At 39.6% G+C, this 16705-nt stretch overlaps 1 protein-coding gene across 10 annotated transcripts in view; it reads right to left on the reverse strand.

The window, feature by feature from the left end:
• Nucleotides 1–16705, reverse strand: part of CEP350 (centrosomal protein 350) — a 76711-nt gene that overhangs the window by 33488 nt on the left and 26518 nt on the right. For 9 of the 10 annotated variants that reach the window (XM_062004285.1, XM_062004276.1, XM_062004279.1 and 6 more), the window contains 15 exons: nt 15727–16382; nt 14911–15032; nt 12435–13498; nt 11109–11262; nt 9650–9813; nt 8717–8894; nt 7692–7906; nt 7397–7560; nt 6665–6775; nt 6289–6420; nt 4318–4454; nt 3853–3969; nt 1964–2130; nt 1292–1488; nt 475–659 (listed from right to left, as the gene is read on the reverse strand). In XM_062004285.1, coding sequence (XP_061860269.1) covers nt 475–659; nt 1292–1488; nt 1964–2130; nt 3853–3969; nt 4318–4454; nt 6289–6420; nt 6665–6775; nt 7397–7560; nt 7692–7906; nt 8717–8894; nt 9650–9813; nt 11109–11262; nt 12435–13498; nt 14911–15032; nt 15727–16382 — 3763 coding nt within the window. The remainder of the gene's footprint in view (nt 1–474; nt 660–1291; nt 1489–1963; nt 2131–3852; nt 3970–4317; nt 4455–6288; nt 6421–6664; nt 6776–7396; nt 7561–7691; nt 7907–8716; nt 8895–9649; nt 9814–11108; nt 11263–12434; nt 13499–14910; nt 15033–15726; nt 16383–16705) is intronic. The other variant, XM_062004284.1, reaches the window with a different exon arrangement.

Raw genomic sequence — 16705 nt, forward strand, 5'->3', positions numbered from 1 at the left:
CTTCAAGTGGCAATTCCAGGACAAAGCATATATTAGGTTGGAAAGAAATCACTGAAGACAACACATATCCAGATTCACAAAATTTGGCCTGAGTCAATTAAAATGACTTCAGGTGGACATCAAGCAAATAGAGTTCTACTTGTTGGACAACTTTACACATTGTTGAATTAAGACTTGTAGTGTAATTTTTGGGTGTTACTTTCTCTGACTGACAACAAACATCTGATGTTCTACAGCTTCAATGACATTCTCTTTTGTCAAACCACAATCAATATAAATACCAAAGTAGACTTACAAACTGGGCTCTGTTCTTTCCAAGTGACAAAACCATTTGTATAGATTACTGATGTCAGAAGACTATTTCAAACATTGGTCCCTAACATAGGGTAGGGTGGAAGCAAAACCTTACAAAAAATTCCATGAAGTACAAGAAAACAGTCAATCAGCAACAGCATATATTCAGAGCTACCTTACCTCCTCTGGTGCTCCAGCCAAGCTAATTCAGCCCTGGTCTTCTCTTTCAGAGCCTTCTCCCGGAGCCGAAGCAGTGAGGACTGATGAGCTGCTCTCATTTCTTCCTCTTTCATGTACTGTCTTACCATCTCCATTGTAAATTTGGAGAAACTGTCTTGGCCCCCTGAGAATGGCATGCTCAGCTCCTGAAAGGCAAGATAAATTTGGCATGATTTGTTAATAAAGAAATTCCAAGCCTTTTTTCCAATTACAAAGTGTTTGTTTATATGCACAGACACACACAAAGACATCTAAGAAGGGAAGTTCTTCAGAGAGTTTTTCCTCTCTGAGCTTTGCACAGATCAGCTTTTTCTGCTCTGAACTATCTGACAGTTTTGGGATGTCCCTTCTTGGGCTAGAGATGAAGCACCCTCTTGTACACATCCTAGCTGCGTGTAGGCATAGTAGGAAGAACGAATCCACTGCGCATTTATAACCCACTTAAAAAAGTTACTCCTCTTCTCCAAAGCCACAAGAGAAGAGACAGAGGCCTGGATGGACTGTTCCATAAGTCACAGAATCACAGAATGGCAGGGGTTGGAAGAGACCTTTAGAGATCATCTAGTCCAACTTCCCTGCTAAAGGAGGAAGTCATCGCACTTGTACAGCAGTGACATACAGCATGATTCATACAACTCTGTTCCGAGATGGTCAAAGAGCCACAGAGAGGAAAAGAACCCTAAAGATTGCAACACAGCTAAGAATGGGTCACTCAAAGCTCATAAGCTTAAAAATCGCAGTTCAATTAATTTACCTTAACTGTGGTTGCTTGACCTACCTTGATAGATGACAGAGCTGTTTTCTCTGGGGAGACTTCCTCATCAGAGTCATCCCGACTGCCCCGTTTCTTCTCCAAGTTATTTCTGCGATGACTCTCAGAGGGCAGCAAAGACCGAAAAGATTTTTCTTCAATCTCATCCTCTGTCATAGATTCATCAAATTTGAGGGAATACTCTGTTGCAACAGAAGCAGAATCTGAGGGAGAAACCAGAAGCGGTTTTGTACTCAGGTATGCACCATGAAGGCAGTTTTACTGTGTCTCACCTCAATAAAATTGGGAAACAGGAAAGACAGAAACAACTAATGGTAAAGAGTGACCTTAAGTTAGGTTGAGAAATACTATTGTCTGCCTTAAAAAGACCTAACAGACTTCCATATGTGGGTATACTGGGGCTGCTGAAACATCTGGCATTCAGTCTGCATATTCAGCAAGTGAACATCTGGCTACAGCAAGCACAGTAGAAAGTAAGATGTCCCACACACTCCAATCACTCTGATCCACAGAATTGCAAGGGTTTCCCTCTCAATGAGACATCCTCTCTTACGTAACTCTTCAGAGGCCACCAATTCACCTAGGGCTCAGCATTCTATACATATTTCAGAAACTAATTCTGAAAGAGCATCTCCCTTCCCACCTTCAGATTCACCACATACAAACAAGAGAGTTCACCTTTTTCATCTGGCAGTGATAAAACACTGTCACTTGGCAAGGAATCATCCACAGCAGTATGAGCCTGCTCTTCAATGCTGCTCGTTATCTTCTCACGACGGGAAGCTTTCTTCTCATTCTCCTTTGAAGATGGAACTGAAGGGCTCTCTTGGCGGCTGCTGGTGCTACTGTGTTACCAACAGATAATTTCTTTTCAAGATTACTTTGCACATTTCAAAATATTTATATTACATTATTACTGTAGATACCATGCCTAACATCCCAGCGATAACAGACACGCAGAGGGTTTGGTTTGGGTTTTAAAATGCTGCTTGGCTACTTTAAAGTTCCAAACCTCATCAAGCTGCTGACTGGCAGCAGGACTTGTTATTTTTATTCTACTTCAGGACTTGTTATTTTTTTTCTACCTTAGAATGTGAGTAATTTGTAGGTATGCAGACCCTCTACTTGGCAATGAACATAATGGTAAATCATTGCATACATCTCTCCTTACAGCTTTTAAAAGGAAAAATGAGCCAGCAATACTGTTTAAATTAGAAGAACTACAGAGTACAAAAAGTATTCCAGTTGGTCAATATCAGATAAAAGCTGTGAGAACCTTCATGGGACCCAACTAGATTGGGTAAGTGAACAGGAAATACAGTATTAAACACAGGCAAGATACTCAAAAGTAACTCCAGAAATGAGTCACATCTAATCCTCAGGCAAGAAGTGCTTCAGGCACTACGTGTAAAATCTCAAGCTAGTGCAGGCCATCAGTGAAAAATGCCAAAACAATCCTAACAAAACAACCAGATACACAGAAAACAGAATAGAAAGTAATCCACAGTACAGAGTAGGTGGTTTTACAGGTCCTTGCACTGTATTTTCAGGTCATACACTCCAGTCTATGTTCCAGTCTGTTTTAAAACAGGATGGAGCAAAATAAGAAGGACATAAACTATGAATATTTAGGAGGGAGAAAAAGACTCAGATAAACAGAGACATAAAGTGCCTTTTAGGTCACAAAGGTGACACAACCTAAGTGTGCAAGTAGGTCACAGTACAAAAATCAGAATAATCTCAGTCAACCATTTCTGAAGGTATTTCATCCAACCAAAGTCAAGGCTACATGCAAGTTGTGAACACCTGCAAGGACAGAGGATCTCTCAACCTCCCGACATCCACGTTCCAGTGTTTGACCACTCTGACAGAGAGATTTTTTTTTTTTAATCCCCCAATGATCTTCCTCTTTCTGGCAGTCACCATTTCCTTCTGTCATCTCACTGTGCACCTCTAAGAAAAGTCTAGCCTCACATTCCTAAACACGACACATTTAAGATACTGCATCTAGATCCCTGTCCCCTTAGCCTTCCCTATTCTAGGTTAAGTTAGCTATCCACTACTAACTTCTCTTCACCACTAGATTTGTGTCAGTATATTAATGTCTTCTCTTTACCAAGGAGCCTAAAACTGGACATTGTATTCCAGATACAGTCTCCCAGGAGCTGAACAGAGAGGGAATAACCTTTTCCCTTCACCTGCTTGCAAGTCTCTTGCTAATTCAGTTGAGCGAGAAAGCAAATGTGAAATTCAACTATTCTAAAGTTAGGAAAGAGAAAATCATCCAATTAGAACAAATATAGGAACTCAAAACTGAAGACATTAATACACACCATACTGTTACATTGTGGACCACAATGTAGTAGGACTTTTAAAGACAAAGCAAATTCTGGCAGGCATGATAACTTTCAAGCTCTGGAATATAAGACAGGTTCACCTGTTGAAGGACTTATATTGACTCTCCCTCCTTAAAAAAATATTAACGGAAATATCTTGATATTCCTTTTATACTTTTAGTTCATACTTAGAGCAAAATAACCCCACCGTGTAACCTAAACTCTTCTTACCTCTGATCATGAACCTTTGATCTCGAGGACTCTGAATAACTATCAAACACTGGTGAGTATGTCTGCTTTGAGTCACCTGTCTCCTCTTTACCTTGTGACATGGCAGCAGACTCTTTCCTAAGAAAAAGAAGCATTTTGAGTAAATCTGTGTTATGTTAAAGAATACAGTTTTCACAAGCTTTCATCAGTTTATCAGTAGTAAGATTTCTGAAAAGCCAACTTAAAGCTTATACTAGTCAAATCATCCCAGAAAACATTTAGAGTATCCTATTCTCCTCTTTTATATAGAGCTTCACATAACTAATTCATGTCACCTCTGGAATACACTATTTAGGGCATAAAGATGGAACTTAAATTCTTTTTAAATGCACATTCATTATGACATCTTACGATTTTCTTCAAGAACAGGTGAAACAAAAGCTAACCATCCTCCCCCTTCCCAGTATGTGAAACATTGAGAAAAACCTGTTTGTGTCAGTTCGGGCTCTCAGTTGCTTCATGAACTCTGATTGATGCTGCCGCTGATGGTCAAACAGGCTGGTGACAGGAGCAGCTGGAGTGCTGCCAGTGTCCAAGAGCTGGCTTCGTGCTAACTCTGTCATCTGAGCACAATAAATAACAATGAGCTTTACAGCAGCAACATGTTTTTGAAAGAAAAAAAAGTCCATCACAAGTAATTTACTGATTTGTTGAGTAAATGTGTGAGACATGGTTTTGAGATGGTTTGTAATTACATACTTTGCAATTTTGGTTATAAAAAGTGCATACTGTTCTGTAATCACAGATACTCTGCAAGAGTGGAATTACTGATGTGAAACTACAGACCTGCAAGACACTACTTACATTATTTCATCAACTCAAGTGACGTCTGATCACTAGAACGATCCTCACAAAATAAACCATTCCAGACCTACTGTTACAATTAATTTTTAAAAGGAAGAAAGAAAAAGAGGCAAGCCAGGAGTAATGCTTGCATTTTTTTTTCAAAATGCATCCTGGCCAATGAGCAAGAAATATTAGCTTCACTCTAAAGGAAGTGATGGGTTTAAATTGGTGGCATGAAATCAACAGATTGCCACACACTTCTCCTTTTTAATGAATGGCAGTCACTGTGTACCTGACTAGAAAATAATCACACAGAATGGTGTGGGTTGGAAGGGACCTTCAGAGATCATCTAGTCCAACCCTCAACAGAACAACTAAAACCAACTTTAGAAATCACAGCGGTAACATGGATTTTTAGAAGCTTTAGAATATGCTGGTTTTCTTCTTGTTTAAATGTCCGCCTCTTGCAGAGCAGGGAACTCTAGTTGGTTTTGAAGGCAGCAGTAAGCTGCATTTTGGTAACTTCCAACACACATACCAAGATTTTTCATTACTTCTTCAATTAATGTAGCATTAGTTGCAATGCATACAATTTCATACAACCAAGTGAATGTCGGGAGTTACCAGTGAACATAGATGGAAAAGATGCTCTGTTAGTCCATCATAACTGACCAGGTCACCCCCATCCACAAATGCCTCTAACTGTTAGACTTCAAATTTAGAGGATGGCAAGAGATTAAAACCCTCCACCAAATAAAAGATGTGTTTTTCCTACCTTGTTCCATAACTGGTTTTCACTGACTTCATCTCTATGAACTACAAATGTTGCTTTGTCTTTAAACAAGACTTCACTACCTATCAACAACCACTGAATGTATTTCAGAGGCCTGAGCTTTCCTGCTCCTTTCACCTAACCCATTCTCATCTACTAAAAACAACTTAAACTTTAAACTTCTAACTCCATCCCACAACCCTAATCCACAGTCATTCCAATTGGTTAACGAAGCAGCAGCAAATCCATTTTTCAGTCGCTGTGTTTATTACCTATGTGTGAAGCAGTTGTTACATGTCTGGAACAGCAAGTATAAGAACTCACAAACTGATCTATAACACTGAAAACTAATATCTATTCTGTATGCCACAAGAAGAGTGAAGAGAGATTAAGAAAATAAATCTTCAAACTTTGTCTCACGTTAAGAGCTCTGCTGAAGATCCCCCTCCATTTTTTTTTAGTTTGTCAGTCTCCTACCTTCAAAAGTAAGCAACGTTTCAATTTCAAAGCTTTCCTAATTGAATTTGCTTATGAAACAGATAGAAATAAAACCCTGATAGAGCGCTGCTCTTGCAAATCAAAGATGTTGTGTTCATGATCATCAGTCTCACCTGGAAGAACAAACTAACTAAACAGTTTGTGAACTGGATGTTCATAAGAATAGCAAACAGAGATTTAAGGCTTCTGGCTGACTTTGAAGGAGGGACATCAGAAAAGTTCCTTTAAAGTCCTATCATTTGTCACATTATGAACAAGTTGCACAGAGACTAACACTGAACAGAGAACAAGCTAGAGGCAAAAAAGTTAGAACACCTTTTTCCTTTCACTCAGCACCTCACCTCACGCTTCTGGTGAGCTGCATCTGTGGTGAGAAGTGCAGCTTCTGTCTGTTTGGCTGCAGCCTTGCAGGGGGTCTCCTGTACCACCTCCTGCCGGGACTGGACCAGATGCTGTAGTGACTCTGCATGCACCTATGCAGTGAACACAGCCAGGTCAGCTCTTCAAAATTTTAGGGTTATAGTAACTACAGTTTTATTTCTCAAATTCCAGGTGTGAAAACTTTGAAATTAGCCCCTAAGAGGTTTTTTTTCAGCTATATTAAACCCCTTCACCACTTCTGTATGTTCACAACTTCAAACTAATACTTGTAGGCACGGATTTACTTCCAGCATTTTGCCTTTCACACACTCCATATTTTTTGAAGGGCAACATTACCTGAGCTGCCTTCTGCCTTGCCTCATCCAGTTGTCTTTGACTCTCTAAAGCTTCTTGTTCAGCCTTCATTTTCAAAAGAGCTAAGTCCCGTTCATGGCGCTGCTGCTGTGCCTAGAGATGAGGAAAACAAGTTTTAATCATTCAAGTTAAACATAAAGATAATTTTTACTGGCTGCAACTGCCTTTGAAAGACCTCCACCTACTCTACTGGTGATGCCTCTCCTGCTAAAGTAAAATTTTCAGCCTACTGACTGATCCTCTCCCTTTTTAAATAGATAATGTACATTCCCCATACTTTTCCATCACATTGTAGAAAGAAAGAGAATTTAAAAGACCACTTAAACTAGAACAAGTAACAAGTCAACATAAGAAAGCTTCAACCAAAAAAATCCTTTTCATGGGAACAGGACAAATGATCCAGCCTGAACAACTACACTGTATGGCATCAAGACCCAATAAACAAATAAAGAAATAATGAAGTTTTTATTTGACTGAAGTACACAACCAAAGCAGTGATTCCAACTAATGGCATATTAATGATACTTAAGAGTTACCGGTTCCTCGATGTCAACTTAAGAAAGAGAATAGATGCTAATCCTGAAAAACAGACATTATCAGGGATGCTCCATCGGATTGGTTACAATTCTCTGCATTGCTAACAGAACTACAACTCACCCTACATTTGACTCATTTTCTTTAAAAAAAATAAAGTAGTCAGTATTTTTCCATTACCTTTAGAATTTGAGCCAAAGAAACACTCTCCTGCTGGGCAAGTGATACACCTCGTATTCGTTCTATGTCTGACAGCTGTCGCACTGACTCCTCGATAGCACTGAGGTAGTTCAGTTCTGCTGAGAAACGATGCTGGAGGCCAGTGGGGGTGAAGCGCAGGCACCCTACAGGATAAGACTCATCAGTCAATCCTCCACAAACTGTACTGCCCCACATCAAACAAACAAACAAAATCACTAAAACTAGGGAAACGTAACTGCTCTGAGATTAGTACGGTTTTAACAAAACAACTCACCGCTTGCTGAGGCTGCTCCTGCTATGGACCTGCTACTTCCCAAGTCAGGGAAGGCTACATTAGGTTTCAGCCCTGATGTTGTACTTCCAGAAAAGCCAGCAGGTGACTTGACTCTTTCTGATGCATTGCTTAAAGAATCAAACTGCAACATTTTTTGGGAACCAGAAGATGGGGAAGAAGCTGGTGTCTTCTGGGATCTTCCCTTGTCTGAGAAACTGACAGCAAAATGAAAAAAGGAGTCAATAATCTCTCCAAGTCTAGCTATCTGGTAATAAAGCAATAATCCAGTTCTTCCATTTATATACAAGAACACCCACACAAAAGGCATAGTCTTTTACGGTTTGCATAAGCTCAGTCTGCCTTTAGTCTGTCTCACAAGGTGGGATTTTTACTCATCTCACTTCAGCATTAGGTTTCTATCTTTTCTCCCAAATATTAAACCTACGGAGCACATGTCAAAAAAAGAGTTAAAAAATTAACATAGTATCAACATCTTCTATACAAGGCCCAACAAGCAGTTTCAGTGCCTTCTGTTAGGAACCTGGCATTGCAGGATGCATTCAGCTGTATGTGCATTTACACATATGTTTCGAGAGTATGAGTGAAGAATTTTGTCTTACTCACAGGAAATTAGGCCAATATTTTAATGTCCCAATACAATAAACATCATTTAAAAAAACCAAACAGGTTACTATCAGCAAATGGATGCAAGTAAATGAGATAAGCCATTGCTCTGATCTCAATCTTTCATCAGAACATGATGGAATGCGTGATGGCCAAAATTTGACTTCAACGGTTAAAATAATATCGAAACATATCTTCTTAAGAAGTAGTTGAACACATTGCTTCCCAAGTATACAAAAAATGATACATATTTAAAATTCAGGGGAATAACACATTTTCTGCACATCCATATTTTATCATTTCTGTTACTTTCCTTTAGCATATCCAAAGACACAGACATTCTTGGCTTCAATGCTACCCATCTTAGTTACATTTGCACAGTCTTACAAGGTTCATGTTACCTCATTAGGGAGTGTCCAGACAAGTTTTCTAATGTGTTGTCTGTATCTGGGTTCTGTTCATGATCTTTACTAGAAGTTTTGCTACTTGATAAGGACTTCTTTGTTTGTTGAGATCCCCACTCTAATTTATCTTCTTCCACACGAAAGCGGTGGGAACTTCCATTGAAAGAGTCCAACCCTGAAGAAGTACCAACATTGCAAAAGGTTTGCATTTGTTATTCTAAATATGAATATCTAAGCCATTAGGTGTCTCAGAACAAATAATGGAGAACTTTTTCCCTCATTAAAGTTGAGTTGGAAGTCTATAAATCCAACCAACAAGAAATGTGAATTTGGCAGCTTTCTATAGGAGATTAAATTCCCTTCTGCACAGTGTGTCCAATCTTATTTTTCTCATTCTTTTACTGACTTCAAAACTGGTTTTTCCTTGAGTCATTCATTGCACACATCAAGTTTCTTCAGGGGTCTGTAAAGTATAAGTTCCTGTAGGATGAAGTATATTTATTAATTTGTGCACTATTAAAACTATCTGTGACCCAAAGATGAAGCAAATACAGACAAGTTAATTGTCATCTTCATAGACCGGGCCATAACTCAGAATTACCAGTAGCCTACTGGAATTTCTTCTTTTATCTGAGGATAGTTCTCACATGATATTAATAGTAATGAATTTGTTAAAAGACTTGTTCAGGAAAAGAAACATTTTCAATATTCTTAATAACTTATTAACTATTTAATTTCAGAACACTGCACTTTAAGGTCAAAGAATAATCAATCATAAAGAATTTAGGAAGGACTCACTGGAAGAATAAATCAATCCCCCTATCCGTATTAGATTATGGATTCTAGATACTGAAAGACTGCAATTGTCACAAGAAGAAAACCTTGAAACTTCCCTCAAAAAAACACCCTACAGTCAAGTACTGCACTTACTTTCCTTTTTCCCTCTCTTTTTAGAGGAAGCAGATGAGCGAGAAGATGCTGCAGACCGTGGTCCAGATGAATGCTGAGAAGCAAGCTCTGCAGATCGAGGCTCATGGGAAGACTTCCTGCTCAGAATTTCTTCCTGAATGCTTGAATTACTGCTACCAGCAACACTAAAAAGGAGCATATTGACAGTGATTAACCAAGGACTTCCAACTTCTGCATTACACTGTGCAAAAGAAATCCAACATACTTTAGAGATAGATGGCTAAAACTGCACTAATTAGCCCAGCTTGAAATGTTTTGATATTGAGACTAAAAACCCTGGCAGCTAAAACAGTAGAAAGAATGATGTGGTGTTGAACATATTTATATCTACCCACAATAATATGTAACAGTAAAAAATGGGCAATAATAAACTTTTCCAATGCTAACTCTTAAGAGTTATTTGATTGAATGACTCAAAATGTGACTGCTTTTGAGATAATCTCTGAGCATACAGAAATCATCGATACACTGACAGAAACAGGAGAGATTTTCAATAATGGATTACAAACGATTTGCAAATAAGAGGGTAATGCATCATATACTAAATAATGCCAGCAGAAGACCTATCAAGAAGTTTAATCAGAAATAAAGTAATTTTTTTTCAGCCATTTTCAGCCTGCAAAGTGTCTTTCGCCTTCCATCCTTCTAAGGAAAGGTGCCACCAATATAGAGACAGCACTTGTGGCCTTTGCCAAGGTACCTCAAAGATTTACAGTCTTCAAAGTTTAGTCTGAAAAAAAGGTTTTAAAAGCTCTTCGGGACGAGTTACTATAACCATTGCTAAACATAATTGCTTTCAGTAAAGGTTCAGTAATCAGCTTTTTACAAAATTTTGAAGTACTGAAGGCATTTTAACACTTAAAAATATCTTTTCTATTTTCTAAATGACAAAAAACAACCAGTTGAGCATTATAGCAGCCACACGACTTGGAGAACCAATTTTCACCTGACTCAAAGGGTAAGAACCTTGCCTAAAGCTACCTACCAGACTAAAATAATCCAAAAACGAAAGAACAGAAATACTTGACTTCAATCTTTATGCCTTAACCATGATGGCTGCTATATCAATGCAAGGTCCTAAGGAAAAATCACATTGACTAATATTACAATATAGTGTAGACAGAAACGATAGTCAGCATCCTACAAAACAAATTCTGCATTAACTGTTCTTCGTCGAATTCATAAGAAAAAACTATTTCACTGTGAGGGAGCCCTGGCCCAGGCTGCCCAGGGAGGGTGTGGAGGCTCCTTCCTTGGAGGTCTTCAAGACCCGCCTGGACATGTTCCTGTGCGACCTGATCTAGGCGACCCTGCTTCTGTAGGGGGGTTGGAATAGATGATCTCTAAAGGTCCTTTCCAACCCCTACCATTCTAAGATTCTATGATTTTGAGTTTTACAAGAAGTCTAATGCACAGTTACCTGAGGTCATGAGCAATCTTTTTGTCTGTTAAAGTGCTACTGCCTTGTGATGAGGCAAAATCATCTTCATAAGAAGCCACACTCTCTGGAGGGCTCATAGCAGGGAGTAAAGGGCGCAGAAGGGCAGACCCTCCATTTGACCTTTCATCAAACACTAAGAGGTGGACAAAGAAGGAAAGAGACAAAAATTATACCAAATGCCAACGTGCATCAATCAGGCAGTAAAGCTGCAGGAACTAAAATGAGTTACAAAAGACTTCCTTTCAATAACATCAGGAAAACAGTACAGCAATGCCATGGCAGTTTTAATACAACACAAAAAGCAGTCTTCCTCTTTTTGTAAATTATTGTATACTTTACTTCATTAACACACTCCAGCTAAAACATCCTCAATGAGCACAGTGCACAGCCATCTGCAGAAAATCCAAATGCAATCCTCTTTAAAGAAAATTAAATAAAGGAAAAAAGAATCAAGAAAAAACACAAGATAAAAATCAACATCTTGGAAAACATTCCTCCTCAAAATGAGGAATTTAAACACAAGGAAAAACGATTTCACTGGAGGTAAGGGAGCCCCGGCACAGGCTGCCCAGGGAAAGTGTGAAGGCTCCTTCTCTGGAGGTTTTCAAAACCCACCTGGATACGTTCCTGTGTGACCTGATCTAGGGGAATCTGCTTTGGCATGGAGGTTGGACTAGACACAGCATAGTAAAGCTCTATTATTCTTGCCGAGCAAGAATTCAGGATATATGCAAACACTTATGTTCATACCATGAAGTGCTGCATAAAGCATGCATTTCATCCTTCTGCCTTAACTGGAACAGGAAATATGTGTTATTACAGATGATCTGGAGGGCATACAGAGCAGGAGGAGAAACATTCCAACCCAGACAGTGTGTTCTCTATGGTGGCGAAAACCGTTTCCAAACACACAGATTTAGATTTAATATGTAATTTTGGACATAATAAATGTCAACTTTACACTCACAATCTGTAACTATGAGCGTCCTTGATATATGTAACCCAGTATATGAAATAGTTACTGATACATAAACACAGAACAATACAATATAAAAATAATCTTCTTGCAGCCCAAAAGCATGGGGATTGGTTTTTTTTCTTCCTTTTGCCCTCTCAGACAAGCAGGCAAAAGAAGGCATGGGGAAATAACTTATCATCCAAAAGTAAAGTGAGAAAGCCTTATAAAGATTCATGTTTGAGACCTGTAAAAGCACAATCCTTACCTGTGAAGTATAAAGTGTAAGGAGTAGTAAGACTGGGAAAACAGTAATTCACAAGAGCTTCGAGAAATGTTTCCATGTTTACCTTTTCCATGAAGCTGGTAACCTTTAGCAAAGATGTTGATGACACTGTGAGGACTTCCCTTCGCCAGCTCCTCCCACGGCCCCTTGTTGTGTGCACCACTTGTCTGAGTGAAAAGTGGCAAATATTTCTCAGCTTCTTTCTGAAACTCATTTATGGTCTGAAAAGCATTTCTCTCCCGCATGCAGAAATCCTTCTCTTTTAATGTCTCCAGCATCTTCAGTGGCAACTGTTTGTGCTGAGCTCCTTCCTCTTCACACAGGCTTCCATCACTCAGGAGGGGCCCTTCACTGATGGAGTCAATGCTGGACTCGTGAGGAACTGCAGCTTTGTTTGGAGCACAAGCCTGGTTTTCATGTCCTGGGGAGTCAGTCTGTCTCTTAAATAAATGTCCTAGTATCCCCTCATGCCTGTTAGCAGCTGGGGACTTCATTCCAAGGCTTACTGCAGCTGTATGAGGCCTGATGGTCTCAGGGAGCTTTTTAAATTCACTAAGGTTGCCTACCCCAGGAAGGTTGTCATCAAAGGCTGTATGAGACACACAGGCACCCAACATCTTTTGAATTCTGGCTGAAAAAGCATCTTTGTTTTCCTCTCTCACAGGAGGACTCACAGCCTTTGCCCACCGTCCATCATCTTGGTTTTCTTGCATAAATTCATGGTCTGAGTTCCACATAGTGCCATAATTGATACCAGCCCCAGCCAACTTTTTAGCTTCACTTTCAATCCTGCTAGAAAGGGAAGCCGCTGTAGCTTTCAAAGCTTCAATCCGATCTAATTTGCTCTTATATTGGTTAGTTGTAGGTTTTACTAAGAGATTTTGCTGTGCAGAGGGTGAATTCAGGTATGGCTGAGGCATCAAGGTCAGTGATCCCACAGGTGTAGCATGGCTTCTCCTGCCTGCCAACATGGCATCACATTCCTTTGATAAAAGGTCCATCTGCTCCAGACTCCGGTGTTGGAAGCAAGGGCCTCCATTTGAGCCCACAAGAGCTTGTGAGTGAGAGAGCTGGACTCTTGGGCTCAACCTGTCTGGCTGTACCCATGGAGGTTCCATCAAATCGCTCCTGAAATGAAAAGTCAGCATTTCAGTTGATGACTTATACAAGTATTATTGTTTTAGATGAAAGTATCATTGCCATAAATTTGGTTTTCAGGAAGAAAGTTTTTTGTGGAATCAGAGGGGCAGGGAATGAGACAGTAAACAGGGACAGAATGTTATTTAATAAAAACCAAATCCAAACACCACACCACGCTCCAAATTTGAAATGATGTTTACGTTGGAATGTTTTAGGTTTGTAATAAGGTATTTTCATCATCATCAATTCTTTTCCAAAAGTTTCCTGACTTCAAAAGGAAGGAAACATCACTTCTTAGCTTCAGCTTTTTCCCCTCCAGCTGAACCCAGTCCATGTTTCACTGGTGCTGTCACTTAAGGTAGGCATGAAGAATACTTAGAGAAAAAGGACTGGAAATACAAGGATGTTTAGAGTTCCATAAGACATCTTTTTTCTTTCCAGATAGCTCCCATTTGCATGACAGGAGCTCTGTAGAGACCTTCCTTCCATAATATCACTTGCACATATGCTGAATACTACAAAACCTGGAAAGTCCCTCACAAAAAAACTGCTGCTCTGCTTAGTAGGAGGCTCTCTAACTCACTCATGCAGCCCTTTCATTCTTATCTCTCTTCTATTAGTGCTTACATTTTCTCCTTACAATGTTACACTATTTACTACTATATAGTTTAGCAGCTTATTGTAGACACAGTAACCACACAGCTTTCTTTTGCCAGAAAGGAAGCAGGTCTCATTAAATTTACAAAGTCCATGTAGATTTGACCAAGTTAAGGGACAGATAATGAAGCACATGTCTATTTAAGTAGACATTCATTATGCAACTAAAAATGAAGACACTCACACAATGGGCATATTAAGGATATACAAGAAATCTTATGATTTCTGTTATATTTAAGTGTTTGGTTAGGCACCTTGACTCACAGTAAAAAACTTTAACAATAGACTTAAAAATTAAAAATGGGGAAAGCAGCATGAAAGGAAATAGAGAAAGGCCAGTTCCAAGCAGCAGCTGAGGTTCTTGGTACTTTACAGAAAATAACTAAAGGCCTGAAGCTAAGACAATAGATTAAATAAAAACATTGAATAAGAAAAATCAACAGATACGATCATTTTCTCTTGCTGGATGGCAATGGCAGAGGAAATAGACTCACAATATGAAATGTGCATCCCCTTGATGTTAGAAAAGATTAACAACCACCATTCACTTTATTTATTTACAGTCTCAATATCCACAGTCAAGACTTTTATACACCTTCCTGCATCAGTTGCCTCCCTACTGCAAGGAAACATAATTGCCATAGAGACAATTACTCTCACTAGAACTTAAGTTTTAAGAGCCTAACCTGTTTTCACCTCTCAGAGACAATTTCCTCTCTCTCCAAAAGCCCACAATGGCTCACCTGAGTAGAGGCTGCTGTGGTTCTGAAAGTGACATGTCGCTACTCGAAGATGCACTTGGAGGACGCTCTTGAGCCTTGTTTTCCTTGTCAGATTCGCCAGATGGCTGATAACCAGGTCTGGTCTAGAAATAAAGACAACCAGAAAAATGGATTTTCATAAGCCTGCAGGAGTTTAGAAGCTCTTGTCTCATTAAAATTGAGATGGCTTATATTTCTCAGTGTAGTACCACATCTTTCCTACCACACAAAGACTTAAACCCAAGACATTTATATTTCTGTCTCAGCAGAATGTGCTGGGAAAAAAAAAAAATCTTTCCTCACATACTGAACTAGTTTGACCAAACACATGAAATTTGTCCAAACACATGTGTCCTTTACACATCTCAATCTTCTTTCCTATTCAGTTTATGATTAGTAAACTTAATAAACTCACTGCTGATGAAGTCTGTCCACTGACTTGAACCTGCCAAGCAACTCTAGGCAAAGCTCTCCAATTCAGGGTTTGACTGATGTTCACAGTTTTGTTAAGAGCCAGCCTTCATAGCTGCTGTTAGCTAATATCCAGAACTCTGCTTCTACTTAGAAATATTATTTCCATTCATTTTTCTAGTAGGCCTCACCATGCCAGAGAGCAGACATTAGCAAGGAGGCTCCAGATCAAACCCGCTACGTTTAAGGAAAAGCTATATACAGTTTTCTGTGTATCCTCCCACTTAACTGATAATCAGACCAGGACAAGTCACGACCTTCCTAAACATATGACCTCCTAATTCCTGCAAGCAACTGCAACACAGTAAGTTAGTGAATCAGCTATACCTGAGTTTCCTGCACTGTAGGCAGCTGAGGTGGCTCTTCTAAAAGCGTCCGTTCCAGCAATAACTTAGAATAGGTTTCTTGTAACCGTTTGGCTGCCGAAGGCTCTGGCAGAGGCACATTCTTCACTTTAGTAAAAACCTCCTTCTGCTTTCTGTAGAGCTCTTGGAGTCTTTTGTTCTTCTGTTCTGTTGCCTCCTTTTGTGCTTTCTTCTCTTCATTCTGCTTCTTTTTCCTCTCCTCTTGCTGCCTGATGATGTACTGACGAACCTCATCTGTATCATAGTGACGTTTCTTAGAGATTACCTGCGGCTCCTCGCTGGTAGCTATCTTGTCTGGTTTTCTTTTGGTTGGACTGTGGCTCCTGGCATTTTGAGTAGGCAAAACAGATTTCTGACTCTGCTTTTCCGCATCCTTCTCTTGCTTGGTACTCATGGAATCCAACTGTAAGTCATCGAGAATTCCACGTATCTCCATGGGCAGGAAGTCCTTATTTACAGAGCCATGGTCGTCTTGGTTGTCACCTGGAAGAGCAGCTTCCAGTTTCTTCAGATTATTCTCTGATCGTACTTTACTTCTTGACCTTTCAGAACTTCTTGAAGAGGTTTTATGGGTAACATCCAGTCTAGAATCTGAACCTGTCCTTCCAATGCAGCCTGCTAAAGAATAAGTCTTGTCAAATATTTAATCTAAAAATCTAATAATATGGGAAATTACATGCCAACACTGCAATAGCTGCAAAAGTGAGGATGGGTGAGGAGTGCAGATCTCACTGCATATGTGCTTTTGCTTCACTCAATGTCATCATCTGAACACAACAGCCTTTCCTTAGACAGAGCTCATACCCTTTATACTCTTACCAACCTCACCACCTCACAGGCACAAGCAGCATAGCAACTACCACCATCTCTTACTTGCACTGTCTGAAAATCTGGAGAAATTCTGAAAAGGGCTGTTGGAGGAATCAGTGATGACTTATGAT

Source organism: Colius striatus, chromosome 10, assembly GCF_028858725.1.
Source record: "Colius striatus isolate bColStr4 chromosome 10, bColStr4.1.hap1, whole genome shotgun sequence".
In the NCBI taxonomy this organism is placed as follows: Eukaryota; Metazoa; Chordata; class Aves; order Coliiformes; family Coliidae; genus Colius; species Colius striatus.